We start from the raw sequence: 15,723 nt of genomic DNA on the forward strand, positions 1-15,723 counted from the left end.
TGTCCTCACTGCATGTGATAGAGACCACCAGGCTAAGTTGTGGTCAGAGAGACCCGTGTTCTAGTTCTGGCTCTGCCACTTGGCCTCACTCAGGGCCTTGGTTTCTCCACCTAACAATGGAGGCAAAGAACCTCGGGAAGCTGTTCAGCAGCCCCGGGGAGCTGAGAGAGTCACGAGGACGCGGAGAGGAAGAGAGGCTGGGCACAAGTTCAGGCTTTCGACAGAGCCGGAGGGAACTTCGAGATTACCCATTTACATTCTGTACAAGTTACATCACCTCTCGGAGCCTCAGGTGCCTCACCGATAAAAGGGGCATAATAATAGTGCAGACCGCCCAGGGCCTTCAGGAGCCATAGCTGGTTCGTCTCCTGCAAGGACGGCTGCGATCCTCCTCTCCTGGGTGAGGAAGGGGGCATCCTGGGAGCCCGTGGGAAGCTTCTTTCTGGATTTCACTCTCCTTCCCCCGCCCTTGTTGGCCTCCTTGTTGGGGGTAGTACCTGCATCTACAGACTGTGAAACTGAAGTTCCTGGAGTTAAGGCAGTAGCCCACAGCCACAGAGCAGCTAAAAAGCAGACTCTAGAACTGGGCCGGATCTCCTCCCGACCCGCCCGATTTCCTCCCAGCCTGCAGGCCTCAGACCCGAGGGCCTCTGAGTACGGCGTCTGGAAGCTGCCTGTGCTCACGAAGGAGTGTGAGCACATGGAACCAATAATACATCGCGTACGCACATGTACAACACTTTTTCAAAAGTATTCAGGTGGTGTTGTGATGGCCTAAAAAACAAATCCATTTCAAAGTGTTACCGATCTCTCAGGGCAGGTTTTGTCTTTGGGTATTTTCTCAGTCAGCGGATATTAAAAGTCAAATATTGTTACTCATTGACATAAAGGTCGAAAGTCGTGAGGTGTGGAGCTGGGTTGAGGTCGGTGTTCCCCAGTGACTGTGCCCTTAACATTTTACTCCCCCAGACCAAGGAAAGCACCGCAGAAAGTAGCAGCCTCTGCTCTCACAGCCCAACCCAAGGGTGGCCACGCGGCTCCAGGCCTGGTCCCTGCACCTAAATGCAGGATGGAGACGCGGCCTGAAGCACCCTGCCCTGGCGCCATGGCTGGCGGGCCCCATCTGGCTGGTTTTCCTTTTAATGGGCAGAGGTGGGGAGGTGTGGCAGCTGCAGAGTGTTGAGCAAATGGCCTGATGAACCCCACTTCTTCCCACCCCTCCACCTCATAAATTTGGGGCCTGGAACGCTCATTATTTACTGAGCACAGCTTTGATGAGAAAGGGAGCAGGGCCGGGCCTCCTTGTGAGTTAAAGATTATCCACTGGGGGTGGGAGGGGATGGTGGGCTCGGCTCCACCACTGCCCTGTGCTTCGAGCTGAGATGCCAGGTATCTGTGGGGACAGGCCCCAGAGACGGGATAGAGACAGCAGGGGGACAGCAGGAAGAGCAGCCTGGAGTCCAGGAAGCCCTGACAGAGAACAGGGAAGGGGAGGAAATGTTTCTGAAGTTGGGCCGTGGCACTGGGAGAGAAAACGTCTAAGATCAGGTGACAATGGGGAAGGTGTGAGCGATTCTCCTGTCCACCCAAAAGTATCGGGATAGAGATGCTCTTGAAGGAGCCCCACCCAGGCACAGAACCAGGCCCCCAAGACTGAGCAGCCTGGCCACATCAGACATGGGCTGGATGTCTGGCACATTTTAAATTTGATTCCCATCTAAAGGTGAGAAAGCTGAGGCTCAGAGAGGGTACATGATTTGTGTGAGGTCACACAGTAAGTGAGACAGCCAGGGAAGAACTGAGATCTGTGAAGACACAAAGCCTGTCCGGGGCTGTAGGGAGGGTCCTGCAGGAGCACCTACACACTTGGCGACAACACTGGGAGAGGCAGACAGGGTTGGGGCTTTCACCCAGAAACCAGTGTCCTCAGCCCTGGATCTGCCGGCTGCCATTTTGGCAGAGTTGCTGAACGCCGCCTGGCTTAAGCCAAAGAAACCCAGCAGTAATAGTCAAACCAGGCAAGCATGTCTGTGTGGTTATTTTCAGGCCTGGATTTCCAATGGTCACAGAGCCCCCTGACTATGTGGGGAAGAGGATGCCGCACCTTCTGCTGAGAGCCCTGAAGAGCCGTAGGGCGGGCCTCGAGTCAGGACCTCCTGCAGGATGATACCAACCCTGAAGACGTCTCCTTTGAGGGTGCCCCGCCTGGGCCCCCCAAGTCCCCATAACAGCTCTGGAGCCATCCACAGCAGCTCTGCAATCACAGGGCAGGGACACACAGTGTCACCCACTAACCACCCAAGCTGGGCTGAGCTGGGCAGGCATTTCACACATGTAGTGTCACCACCCTCTCCCTTTAGCCACGGGAGGAGGTAGGGTCTTCCCCAATCACAGGCAAGGGGCCTGAGGCTCAGAGAAGACAGCTGTCTGCTTCAGGTCCCCTCACTTGAAGTGCTGAATGATCATGATCTCACCCTTTCCCCTGCCTCACAAGCACCCAGTTAAACAGAGGCCTCAGAACAAACTGCTAACCCCCTGCCCACCCATGGGCTGACCTTCCAGCGCTGGACATAGGCAGGGAGTCCGCTGAGCATCCAGGAGCTCCGCATAGCCGTGGTCAGTGACCTTTAGCACAAAGCGGACATCTACCACACAGTTTCGGGACTTGAGACGGCCATGAGGGAAATGTCGATGGTGCAGATACCGCACCCCCTGGAAGGGACATAATGGGGGACCATTAGGGCTGTGGTGAATGAAGGGGAACCTGGTCCTCTCAGAATTGTCATGGACCCCAGAAAACTTTCTTGCCTCCCCTCGCCCTTTGCCACACTATTCAGACCTTTCTCAGACAAAACGAGGACAGCCCAGGTCTGGGAAGTCTGAGCATCTTCTCTCTCTACCCTCCCCACTTCCCCCTCAGCTCCAGGCCCAGGGGAGGTCCTCACACAAATCAAATCCAGCAGCAGGGAGGCCTTGAAGGTCCAATCCAGCTGCAAAGCCTCATTCTGCAGCAGGTCCTCCAGGCTGCCCCGCGCGCAGTGCTCCAGCACCAGAGCACGGGTCCCAGGAGCCACGAGGAAACCCAGGCAGGCGGCAACGTTTTCATGCCTCAGCTCCTGCATCTGCCAGGACAATGAGCATCTTTAGGAGCTCCCAGGGGTTGGACCAGGTGCAATCCACATCTAGGCCCTTGGTACATGCAGTACAGGGCTGAGCATAGAGAGGCATCAGAAATGCTGGATGAATGGGCAGATGAGTGGATGGATGGATGGATGGATGGATGGATGGATGGATGAGCAAATGAGTGGATGGATGGATGGATGGGTGGACAGATGAGTGGATGGATGAACGGGCAGATGAGTGGATGGATGGATGGATGGATGGATGGGTGGATGGATGGATGGGCAGATGAGTGGATGGATGGATGGATGGGCAGATGAGTGGATGGATAGATGGATGGATGGATGGATGGATGGATGGATGGATGGATGGATGGGCAGATGAGTGGATGGATGGATGGATGGATGGATGGGCAGATGAGTGGTGGGTGGATGGATGGATGGATGAGTGAGTGAATGAGCAAGTGGAAACATAAAAGATTAATAGTGAATGAGTTGTAGCCAATTCCACAGTGCAGGGATCTGAGCCTATTTCCCGACCTAAGAGACACCATGAACCTGAAAACTCCAAGCCTCAGTCACTGACGAGGAGAGGAAGAGTTGCAGAAGGGATCAGGTCCAAGCAGAAAGCAGCCTCCCTGACAGCTGCCCAACAGGTCAGAGAGCTTGAACCCAACTGACAATGCTAGCATTTGCTCAAGCAAGAGAGAACCCCTGTCTGGTGAGGCTGTTCTCACAAAAATAGTTTAGGGTCAACTAAGAAGGGGAGACCTGAATACTCTCCCCCCTTAGAAAGTCACACACATATTAATATATGTGGTGAGTAAGAGTGGCCTCAAATCCTTTGACATTCCTGCCCTCAAGAGGTGGGGCCTCTGTCTCTGCCCCCTCCCTCTCCCCGCTCCCCGAGTCTGAGCAAGCTCTGTGACACTGTGACCAATAGGACATGGTGAAAGTGGCCCCGTGAGTTTGTGGTCTGGGTCTTAGAAGACTGGCAGCTCTGTTTCCCGTCTTAGAGTCCTCTCTGTTGGAGCCCTGAATGGCCATCTGAGGTCCCTCTAGCCCGAGCTGCCGTGCGGGAGAGACCACACGCAGAGGCCCTGCGGCTGCACAGGGTGGGAAGGCAGGTCCAGCCCTGCCGAGGCACTTAGCACGTGAGTGAGGCCGGGTGAGGCCCTCTGGACGGATGGTTAGCAAACTTTTTTGCAAAAGTCCAGATGGCAAAAATTTTAGGCTTTGCAGGCCATACAGTGTCTGTCACAAATACTCACCTCGGCCGTTGTACTGCAAAAGCAGCCATAGACAATATATAAACAAAGGAGCATGTTATGGTCCAATAAAACTTTATCTATAAAAACAGGTAGGGGGCCTGATTTGGCCTGTGGGCCATAGTTCACCAACTTCTGACCATTTATAAGCTGACTACCACTGAGTGGCTCCAATCAATGCCAAGTGAAACTGAAAAATGGTCAAGCCAAGCCCTGCCCAAATTTCCTGCCCACAAAATTGTATGATAATATAAAATAATTTGGGGGATTATTTTTGTTGTTGTTTTAAGCCACTATATTTAAGGATAAGTTGTTATACGGTCATAGATAGCCAAAACAGTATATTGAAAGTTCTGAGAAATCCTGTTGCTAACCCAGGCAAGTTCCAAACTGATTTAACCACAATTGAGCCTTTTCTTTTAGGAAACATCTGTACACATGGGTTACAAGATGCCCACTGAAATGCCTACCTCCATTCACTTAGTGTCTACGAACCTGATTTCAGATGGCAGTGATGTTGGAAACAATAATAAAATTCACAATTTATGAAGATACATTACTTGCCGGGGCAGTGCTAGGTTATTTCATACGCCCTCTCTAACCGTCAGAGTTCCCCTGGGTGGTTTCACTATTTCCATTTTACAGGAAAGCCAAGTGTCCTGTGGAGGCCGAATTCCACCTGGGATCTTCCTGACTCAGATCCTGTGCTCCGTCCTCCATCCCACAGAGCCTCTCAGGCCGGTGACAGTCTCAGGGGAGAAGGGACTTATGTGATTAGTGATGACACATAACTGGAAGCTCCCTGGGGGAAGGAATCCTGTTTCCTTTCTGCAGCTGCCTCTTCCAAACCCAGAACAGAGCTTGGCACAGAGTTGGTGTTTAATAAGTAGTGAATAAAAGGTAAATGCATGGAGGGATGGCGGCTACTCGGATGTGTTGATTATACGTGCGGTGACACTGACAGAAGGGACTGTGCCTCTGGTGGTCATGGTGATGATCATGTTAAGGTGGTGACATGACTTTGGGATGCCGGTGTGTGACGGTGACAGCGATGGTGTATAATTGTGACCGACAGGGTGGTGATCGTGATAATAGAAGGACTTCCTTTCTGAGGTTAGAAGCTTCCACATTAAGTAGGGACCAACCCAGATCCGCAGGGGTCTCCTGAAGGCGCCCCGTCCCCAGCCCACCCTCCGGGCCCTCTGCAGCCTACCTTTCTCAGGAGGCTGAGGCAGCTTGGCCGCAGCTCCGGGCCGTGCCAGCTTCAAATGTCTTCAACCACACCCACTCTCCCTGCTCAAGCAAGAACAAGAGTTCAGTGGCTGCTAGTTCCCAGCTGGGTGACCTCGGGCAGATTCCTCAGCCTCTCTCAGCCTCAGCTTCTTCCCCATAAATGTGCTCTTTCTGTGTGCTCCACGCCAGGGGAAACAAAAGCTGGGCTTTTACTGCAGCCCCCACCCCTGAGGTTAGGCCAGGGGCCCGGCATGACTGACAAACTTGAGTTCCAGTCCTAACTCCCCCACTTTCAAGTTCTGTGACCTTGGGCAGGTGACTTCAGATCTCTGAGCCTCATGTTTCAGTTCTGTAAAATGGGGATGATACCCCCATGACCATCACAAGGGTTGGTGAGGTGGTGGATATAAAGGTGTTAGTTCCTGGCCCCAAGGACAGATTTACTCTGCAGGGCCTCAGACACCCATGACACCCCAAACCCTGGAAGTGAGGAGGCTCTGTGACCTCCTCCAGGGGAGGGCAGAGGGGAGGGGTGGAGGAGCAGAGGCCTCGGGCCAGAACCAGCTGTAACCCCAGCCCTCTCTCCCCTCTCAACAATAGAGTTCTCCCTCCTCAGCCTCAGTGGCAGCCTCTCAGCTAACTCAGAAAAGACACAGCAAGCTTTGTACATCTTTAAAGCCTCCTTCCAGCAGAAATGAAAAAAGAGATGGAATTCCCCAAAGAGAAGGTAGAAAAGAAGGAGGAAGAGCCTCCCGTCCCTTCCTGTAGAAACAGCTAGCCCAGTTCGTCAAGTGTGCATCATAGAACAGGAGAAATGGAGCACTGGCCAATTGCTGCGTTTGAGAACACAGCTCCTGAGAATTCGCAGTGTCCTCAGCAGCTTCAGGATCTTGCCAGTCTAACCTCTGTCCTTTCAGGCTCCCTGTCCTCTGGTGGCCCAAGCTCTGCCTAGAGGCTGTCCTGGGCTGGGTGCTGCCTCGGGCTGGGTGCTGCCCCCACGTGTCAGGGCCTCAGGAACCAAGATCTCATTGCCTCTCACCAAGGCAGGCCGGAGGGCGACCTAGGCTGGCCCTTGTGCTGAGAGAGGCCCTGGGGTGGGCCCTCCGCTGACAGTGCCCAGGAACTCGCTGTTTCCCAAGGTCGGATCACAAACCATGCCCGACTGGGAGCTGGGAATCCTGCTTCCCAATTTTAGCCCTGCCACCATCTTGTTATGGAACCCAGAAAAATCACTGCTCTTCTTTAGGCCTCAGTTTCCCATTCTGTAACAAGGGTGGGACATGCAGAGATCAGAGAAGCTGTGGGCTCCCTCAGTTTCTCCCAAACTGCAACTCCCAGGCCTGGGCTGGTGGCGGAGGTTCTCGCCTGGTACAGGGCCACGTTGGTAGGCTCCTGGGGGGCTGGCAGGCTCCTCGCTGATCCCTGGGCCACAGACCTCAGGCTCCCACCATCTGTCATACTTCTTGATTCACTCGTACTATCCACTTGCAGCCTCTGGAGGGGCCAGATCCAGTCAAGAGCTTAGATCGGGCCTCAGTCCACTGCCTACCCACCTGGCCCAGTGGCTGCCCCACCCACCTGTCTGCTCAGGGGCCGCTGGATGAAGGTGAGCTCCTGGGCTGTCAGCAGGATCCGGCAGGGGCCCCGCACCAGCTGCAGTTGCTGGCTGCCCCATCTGGAGGCGAGAGAAAGTGCAGGGCAGAGGGTGTGGCCGGGGTATCACTCCTGTCTCTGTCTGGCCCCTTTGACCTGCCTCTGACCCTGAGCTCTCACCTACCCTCTGCCCATTTCCCTTCCTGCCTCCCCAGCAGTCCCAGCTGGGCTAAGACGGCACCACCAAGCAGTGCCCTCCACAGAGACCCCCCTCAGCCCTGTCTCAGAGCCGGACCCCCAGCCCGATGTACCTGCTGGGCTCAGCCTCAGGGTTCCCATGTCACCTGGAGGCCTCATGGGAAAACCAGAGCCTGAGGTGAGGACTGGGAGTGGAGGGCTGCCCCTTCCTGGATGTAGTTGAGGCTCAGGGAGGAACACAGACAGCTTGAGACCCAGAAAGAAGCATTTCCAAAGCCGAAGGTCACCCTGGCCGACCCCCTACGGTACAGCAGCATGGCTGAAACTCGGAGGGGACGGGGTCTTGTCCCAGCCCCAGGCTTCTTCCCCAAGTCTCCTCAGGAGGCACCCTGGCCTTGACAGAGTCTCACAGAGGCTCTGGGAGGGACAGGAGTGTGAGACAGTCCTGAGGTCCTGGGATGGAGGAAGTCCCCTGCAGACCACCAGGGCTGTGCACACAGGAGAGCGTCTCAGGCTCAGGCACACAGCCTCACCTGATGAGGCGAGTGAGGGCCCCACCAGCGAGCAGAACACAGGCCAGGACCAGAGCAAGCAGGTCGCCCGGGGGCTGCGTACCTGGTGAGGAAGCAGGGGCAGGCGTGAGTCCTAACAGTAACAACCATGCAAGGAGTACATCCCCTTCGCTCAGTCCCAGCACCTACCTCTTGGGTCCCCTCTGGGACATGGGGACACAAACTTCTGCCCACCACCTCCCCAGGAGTGAGACTCGGAATGGTCCCCAGCCAGGGAATTCCTATCTGCAGCCGATCGTCACACACAGATGTTGACACTGAGAAGTGTTGCTGTCTGGGTTCTCACCTCGGGCTCTCTGCCTCGGGCCCCAAAGACCCTGCTGACGCCCCACTGCAGTCCTGATCCCACCGTGGCCTTTTGTCTGCCAGAGGTCGGGTCCCTTTCCACTAGACTGAGAGCAGCAGAACAGCCGGGCCTGTGTCTCATGCATCTCAGGGCTCCCGGCCCTGAACGCAGCGTCTGGACAGGGCAGGTGCTGGATAAAAATTGTGTATCCTTGTCAATTGTTATCCTACTTCTTGTTGCACGCCCTTCTCAATGGGCCACGCCCCGCTCGCTTTGGCAGTCAGTTTCATTGTCATTCACTTTGACTGTTAGAAGTGTCCCCTTTACTTTGAATCTGAATCTCAAGCCCTGATCATAGGAGTTGGATGAAAAGAGGCTGCTTAGGACCACGTGCTCTGTAAATGTTTTAGCCCCGCTCAGCTGAGGGGAGGCCTTGCTAACCCTCCCTGGCACTGCACACCTGTTGGTTCAGTCTTCTCAATAGAGGGTCAAGTCTCTTCTTTTACCTATTCTTGCCCCTCACCTGGCTGACTTGACTGTCCACAGGGAGAGCCTTAATGGGTGATGGATGGATGGATGGATTACCTCTCATGCATAATGTATCGGGGTCAAACCAGCAGCTGGAGTCACGTGCCGGAAGGGCCCCTTCCGGGAAGTGTATGGCAATGTCCAAGGGCTGCACTTGCCACGTGCCTGTGTCCAGAATGTGGGTGGGGACCAGCTGGCTTCCCCGACCACCTGTGTCCGAAATGACATACTGAGCCAGCCTCCAGCCCTTCTCATCTGTCCGGATCCTCTGGCTAAAGCCAGCCACATCCAGAGCTCCTGTGTGGTCCCCTAAGTGGGCCCCAGAGAACCCTGTCCCTTGTCTCGCCGCGCGGTTCAAGGCATGGGCCAGCAGGATAACAGCATCGTAGATGGTTCCAAAGAGCGGGGACACCTGTCAAAGAGAAGGTCCCTTAACCCCAAAACCCCACGGCACAGGCTCCCAGACATCTCTGAGTCCTGGCCCTTCTGCCAGCAGCAACTGTTTGGATTGCCATCCCTTAACCATCACCGCCCGAAACACACTTCCTCTCTTTCCTCCCACCATCGCCTCAGTCCCCACTCAGCAGCCTCACAGTCTCCACGGCTACCACCACCACCAACTCCGATGTCTCAGCCATGTCAAACCTACCTACTGTGTCCTAAATACAACTAACTCCTGGTTCTGCAAGGTTCTGCCTGGCTCTACCACGCCAAACCCCACTCCTCCCACATTTTAGGACATGGAACCACCGTCTGCCCAGTGCCTCAAGCCTCAGGTTAACTCCCGACTCCTCTCTTTCTCTCTTCCAGTCCATCATCACATCTTTTTGGCTTTATTTCAAAATGTATTCCAAACTCAACTGACTGCTCACCAACTGTACTCCTGCTACCTGGGTCTGAGCTACACTCACTGCTCACCTGGACCACACAGGAGCTTCCTAGGGGCCTCGTTGCTTTGTTTAGCCCTCTTCCGGCCATTCCCCATAAAGCAACCAAAATGGTATTTTTAAAAAAATCAAAACATGTCTTACTTAAAACCCACTGATGGTTTTCTCAGGATAAGCTCAGGCTCCTAACCCTGCTCTGCAATGCCTCACGTGATCAGGCCCACGCTCATCTCAGATTCCTCTCCTCATCACATGTGGCATAAGCCCTTCAGCCTGCTCCCCCGGCCTTTGACTCGCACGCTGCCTTGGGGCCTTTGTACTTGCTGCCCTACCTGGTTGTTCTTCATCCAGAGCTTCACCTGGATGCCTCCTCATCACTCAGCACTCAGCTCAAGCACACCTCCAAAGCGAGCTTCCCTGCCTCTCCTCTCTACCTCTTGTTGCCCACTACTCTGGCACTATCCCTGGCCACCTTCTGACACTATCTTGTTTTATTTTCTTGGCAATGTTATCCCTCTAAAATTTTGTTATCAGGTTGCTTGTTTATGGTCTATCTCACCCTAACAGAATGGAAGTTCCTTGAAAGCCAGATCGGTCTTGCCCATCACCGTGTCCCTGTTGCCTGGCCCAGTGGCACATGAGAAGGACTCAGTTCACATTTGTCAGATGAATGAATCACTGATTGAATGGCCCTCCATCAGCGTCTGAATCTCTGTCACCACCTCTAGGCACCATTGTCTTCTTGTCATCAAGAAGCATGGCCATCCCAGGGAGACTCAAGCAGCTGAGTGCTAGGGCCAAAGCCGAGCCAGCAGCCGCACCCGCCCCCCGCCCAACACCCTTCAGATTCACCGCGGTGACTTCAGGAAACCTCCCCCCTGCCCACACTCCCAACACTCTCCTTCTGATCCTCAGAATTTGCTAGAGATACAGAGAAAGGAGGGGACGAATGTTTGCAAGAGCAGCTGACCTAGGAGTGACAAATAAAGAAATTAAGTTAGAGATAGAAAAATAGAAGCCAAAGAGACACAAAAGGAAAATAGACCAAGCAGGCTAAAAGAGTGACTAGTATGAGAAAGAAGAGAGAAAGAGACAGACAGAGGCACGCGTACACACACACAAAACCCCATGAAACAAAAAGAGAGAGTACACCAGAAACTAAACAGAGTCACTTTGTCAAATAAAGAACGGGTCATGTGCCCACAGTGGAGATGGGACCAGTCGGCCAGGCTGGCAGCTGGCCAAGGCCAAGAAGGCCCAGAGTGGGGAAGGAGCACATGCACACCTGCCCGGGGCCCTAGACTCTGAATCCATTGAGGGTCGGCACTGACCTACCTGCTCCGGCTCCAGGACAGCCACCTCTCCACTGGCCCCAGAAGCTTTGAAGGCCTCATCCAGGGAGCCAGACTCCAGGGTGACACTGAGCACTGCATCATAGACCCCTTGAAGCAGCCCGCTCTGGCCAAGGGCTGGGTAGGAGCGGTTTCGGTAGGGCAAAGCGAAAAGCATGGTGTCATAGGGCAGGAGGACCAGCCTCCCATCTGCCAGGCCCTGGGCCCAGGCTTGTCTCAGCAGGGTCACCTGCTCGGAGCCACCCGGGAGTGCCGAGTTCATGCACAGCACCACGACTAGAAGCAGACGGGCAGGATCACTTTTGCAGGCCGTCCCTGAAGTCCAGAAGCCCGTGGCCCTGGAGAGCTGCTCAGAGCTCCTAGGTCCGTCCTCGCCCCTCTGCTACTACTACCCAGCTCCCTCCCCACCCCATCCTGCCTGTCTGGGAAAAGGAGAAATATCCCCTCTGTCTGTTCCCTCTGTAACCGTAACATGCAGGACCACCAAATGGGTTCGACCTGGTGGAAAAAAAAGATCCCCTCAACTGAGGATAGATTTCTGTTAACTCCTCCCTTCCAGCCTGCACACCCAGTCATTTTGACCAACTTCCCCCCTTCCCTCTGCTCTGCCATCTCTGACAATCCCTAACGTATATTGACAGCTTGCTCTGAGTTGTCCTAAAGTACTTTTGCAAACATTAGCTATTTGATATTACAACAGTACTATGAAGTATGTTTATCATTGTCTCTCCTTTCAGACGAGAAAAACCAATGTCCGGAGAGGTTGAGGAGTGACTCCTGCACATCTACGCCCGGGGCGGCAGGGCAGGGATCGGAACCAGGCAGCCTGGCTCCCCCTTGTAATCTTTTCTTTTCTTTTTTCAGATTTAAAAAAATTAACATAATTTATATACCATCAAGTATACCCTTTAAAAAAATTTACAACTCAAAAAAAAAAGTGAACTCAGTGGTTTCAGTATATACACAAGGTTGTGTAACCATCACCACTATTTAATGCTAGAACACTTTTTATCACCCCAAAATCGACCTTATACTCATTAGTAGTCACTTCCCATTCCTCCCGTCCCCTAGCCCCAGTTAACTATCTATTCATCTGCTTTGTCTCTATGGATTTACCTATTCTGGACATTTCATATAAATATAATCATACAATATGTGGTCCTTTGTGACTGGTTTCTTTCCCTTAGCATCAAGTTCTCCAGGTTCATCCATATAATAGCCTATAGCAGTATTCCATTCATTGTTATGGCTACACAATATTCCACTGTGTGGGTAGAGCACATTTTGTTTATCCATTTATCATCAGCTTGTAAATTGAACTGTGGCTCTGGGTGGCATCCTCAAGGTCTAAGCAGGCATGAATACAGTCTCCTTTGCCTTAGTAAAATAAATTGGCTCTGGGAAATAAGGTAGCCAATTTCATCCCCAGGAACCCAGTCCAGAAGGGAGCCCTGCCCAAGGTAAAGGTCCCACACATCTGCCCAAGGTAAAAGTGCTCTGTATGTTGGGTCGCTGACCTGGGCTGCAACCCCAGCCAATAAAGGACCACCACTTGTTTTGAATGTGGCCCATGTTCTTACAGCAAACCCTTTCCCCAAAAATCCAGGAATATGGAGCCAGCTGAGGAAAGCTGAGGGTCTCTTTGCTGGGTCCTGAGGACCCCTGTGGAGGTCACGTGGAGGTCAGAGCCTGAAGCCCTGGGTAGCCATGCTATGTGGGCACGGGTAGGCTCCACGCCCTCTTTTCCCCAGAGTAGGCCTTCCGAAGGAGACCCACCAGGACTCGGGGGAAACAGAACCAGGGCTTCCTTTGTCCCTTCTCTGCCTGGCTCCTGTTCCACTTCCCGCCAAACCTCCGCTTTCCCTTAGGAGGAGCCGGAGCCGCTGTTTTATATTTGGCCACAAGAGGGAGTTGATGCACAAACCTGGGGAGGTTAATGGATAAAAGCCTGCGTGGATTTTAAGCAGTGCTCACTATGTGCAGGGCAGGGTTCTAAACCCTTTGTCTGCAGTTTATCTCATCTTCACAACACTATGAAATAAGAACTTTTATTAGGCTCCTATCATTGATGAGGAAACAGCACAGAGAGGTTTAGTGATTTGCTTGAGGTCACACAGCTGGTAGGAAGTGGGGCCCGCTATGGGATCCTGATTATGTGAGTGCAGAGAATGTGCCCCTAACCACTCTGCCTCCTGGATGCTGAAAGTCAGCGCAGTGGCTGGACTCAGTCTCCTGCAACAGTGTTGGAGAAGGAGCCTGGTTCGTTCCCGCACGACTGCCGCTCTGCTCCAGCCACCCAGAGGTGAACTGTTCGTTCTCCTGGGCCAGTCAACCAGCTGCCTCTGTTCCTTTGCACTAGCTCACCCCTCGGCCTGGAGTGCCTTCCCCCCCATCCCCCTGCAGTCAGCTTCTCATTTTCAGGCCCTGCCCCAGTGTCACCTCCTCTGTGAAGCCCTGCTCATCCCCAAGTAGGTCAGCTCTCCCAAAACCTCTGGGCTCCTCTGCTGCCTAAATGCACACTGTCTCCTGCCAGACTCACTGCTGGGTGGGGCCCGGCTGGTTCCTCCCCACATCCGCAGAGCCAGGCCAGGGTCAAGCTCACAGAAGTGTTCGGTGACTGTTGGTTGAAGGGTGTTTACAAAGCACTTGGTCACATACATGTGCAATGCACTCCATATTCACTACTTTTATTCCATCCTATTTTATACTATTCTACTCAATTTTATTCTTCTCTATCACTTTCTACGTCATATTCTCTCTCTCTCTCTCTCTCTCTCTCTCTCGCTTGTCTTGATTCACTAACTTGGTTTATGAACCCAAATGGCACACACCTTGAAAAACCCCGGTCTAGAGTGACTCTAAGGTCCCTTCTGTCTTCCAGGTGACGCCTCTCCCTATACCCCAATCTACCATCCCTCTCCTGCTAACTACTTCCTTAAAGACAGGTCAAGTGTCACCTCCTCCAAGAAGCATCCTCAGATCCCCCAGGGCCTAGCCCCATGTCTCCTCTGATTCTCCAGGCCTTTGCTTCCTGGGATGACCTTGACCTCTCTGTCATAACCCCCTGTCTGTTCACCACACTGTCATCCCCTGGAGATGAGCCACCTTGTCTGTCCTGTTCACCCATGCAACCCAGCACGCAGCACGGCAGAGGCTTGGTAAACTCAGGAAGCTAGCAAACAATCAACAAATCCGTGAAAGTTCTAACTCTAACTCCAAGAAACTAAGAACGGCTCTGACTCCCTTCCTGGGGCACCCTTCCTATTCTCTCACTTCCTTCACTATACCAGGCAACAACTAAGAAAGCCTTTGGCTCCCACTCCACAACTGATGTTTGAATCAGAACTCAAAATCTGGCTGAACTGCTTGCCAGCGATGTGACTCAGGCATGTTACTTCCCTTCTCTGAGCTGCAAAGTGCAGACCTCAGCAGGACCAGCTCTCAGAGCGGCTGGGAGGTTAATTGCGGGTCATTGTCAAGTGCTCAGCCCAGTGTCTAACATGGAGGAAATGCCCCATCCGCAGCCCTATGAAGTCTAGGCGGCCTGCAGGAGGAAGACACCCTGTACACTTACTTTTCAGGCCATCCACGCTGCGGAGCTGCTTCAGTACCTCTGTGGCCTCCTACCCTCTGGGTCCCAGAGAGGTCACCGGCACCACAGGCAGCCATGTGTCCTGAGAGCCGTGGCCACCTGCCGGGCTATGGCCACCCAGGTGCCTTGGTGGAAGGACACAATGGCCACACGAGCCCAGCCGAAGTATCTCATGATGGACAGCAGCACCTGCGCAGCCGAAGGCAAAGTGGGCACCAGCTCGCCTCCTCCCTCTGGAGCTTCGCATGCCCAGGAGAAGAGGGTCTTGCCCCAGCCTTGGGCCAGCAAGGCTGCCACTGGGCAGTAACCAGGGTCAACAAGACCCAGCTACAGCGTTCCTGTGGGCCAGAAATGTGGCCAGGGCATGAGGGGTGTCATAGCCCATGGGAAGGACCACACAATCCAGCTGCGAGCCCCGCGCCAGTGAGGAGTCCTGGTTAGCTCGGTCCACAGCCAGCTGGGCAGCCGCACTGGGGAGAGCCTGCGCAAAGATGGGGTTGCGGTCCCAGGGACCCAGCACCCCCAGGGTGAAGGTGCCCACCCCACAGGCCAGATTGGGGAGGGAGCCTGCCAACAAGAGGGCACTCCAAAGAACCACAGAGAGAAACGGCAAGGAAGGGGCCATCCTCGGGCGGCTGAAAGTGGGCTCCCACAGGGCCTGGCAGGTCGGGAGGGTCTTCCCGGGTGGCAGCATCCAGGACCAACCTTCAGGGCGCGAGCCCCCTTGCATTGCTGGGGAAGGAAGATAAGGACACGTTTTCTGCCATGATCTTCGACATAATTTTGATGCAGACACCCTTCCCAAAACCTCTACCTCCTCATTGGTAAGACAAGGGATTTGGACCCATGATGTTGGAAGAGCCCCAGCCTCGTGAGGCCCACACGTAGTCCTGGGCTGGAGCCCAGTGGCTCAGGGCGTGGGCTCTGGAGTTGGACCTGGCCAGACCCTCTCACTGCTCCCCATCCTTGTGGCCCTGCACCAGTCTCTGAAGTTTTCAAGCCCATTTTCCTCCTCTGTTGAAGGTGGATAATGAAACCTATTTTATGAAGTTATTGTGATGATTGAAGGACTCACCACTCTCCCTGGTGCCTCGG

The 15,723-nt window shown here is 53.9% G+C and overlaps 1 protein-coding gene across 1 annotated transcript in view; it reads right to left on the minus strand.

The window, feature by feature from the left end:
• LOC129072688 (guanylate cyclase D-like) overlaps positions 1 to 15,253 on the minus strand; it is a 31,994-nt gene extending 16,741 nt beyond the window's left edge. The window contains 13 exon segments of the mRNA XM_054576184.1: positions 2,105 to 2,254; positions 2,556 to 2,712; positions 2,946 to 3,122; positions 5,601 to 5,644; positions 5,647 to 5,680; positions 6,986 to 7,114; positions 7,199 to 7,295; positions 7,945 to 8,026; positions 8,855 to 9,209; positions 11,020 to 11,312; positions 14,611 to 14,700; positions 14,703 to 14,953; positions 14,955 to 15,253. Of these exon segments, the coding sequence (XP_054432159.1) occupies positions 2,105 to 2,254; positions 2,556 to 2,712; positions 2,946 to 3,122; positions 5,601 to 5,644; positions 5,647 to 5,680; positions 6,986 to 7,114; positions 7,199 to 7,295; positions 7,945 to 8,026; positions 8,855 to 9,209; positions 11,020 to 11,312; positions 14,611 to 14,700; positions 14,703 to 14,953; positions 14,955 to 15,253 (2,158 nt within the window).
• Positions 15,254 to 15,723: the final 470 nt, after the last annotated feature.

This window comes from Pteronotus mesoamericanus, unplaced genomic scaffold (assembly GCF_021234165.1).
Source record: "Pteronotus mesoamericanus isolate MK-2021 breed Mesoamerican mustached bat unplaced genomic scaffold, CSHL_Meso_final contig_33, whole genome shotgun sequence".
Lineage (NCBI taxonomy): Eukaryota > Metazoa > Chordata > Mammalia > Chiroptera > Mormoopidae > Pteronotus > Pteronotus mesoamericanus.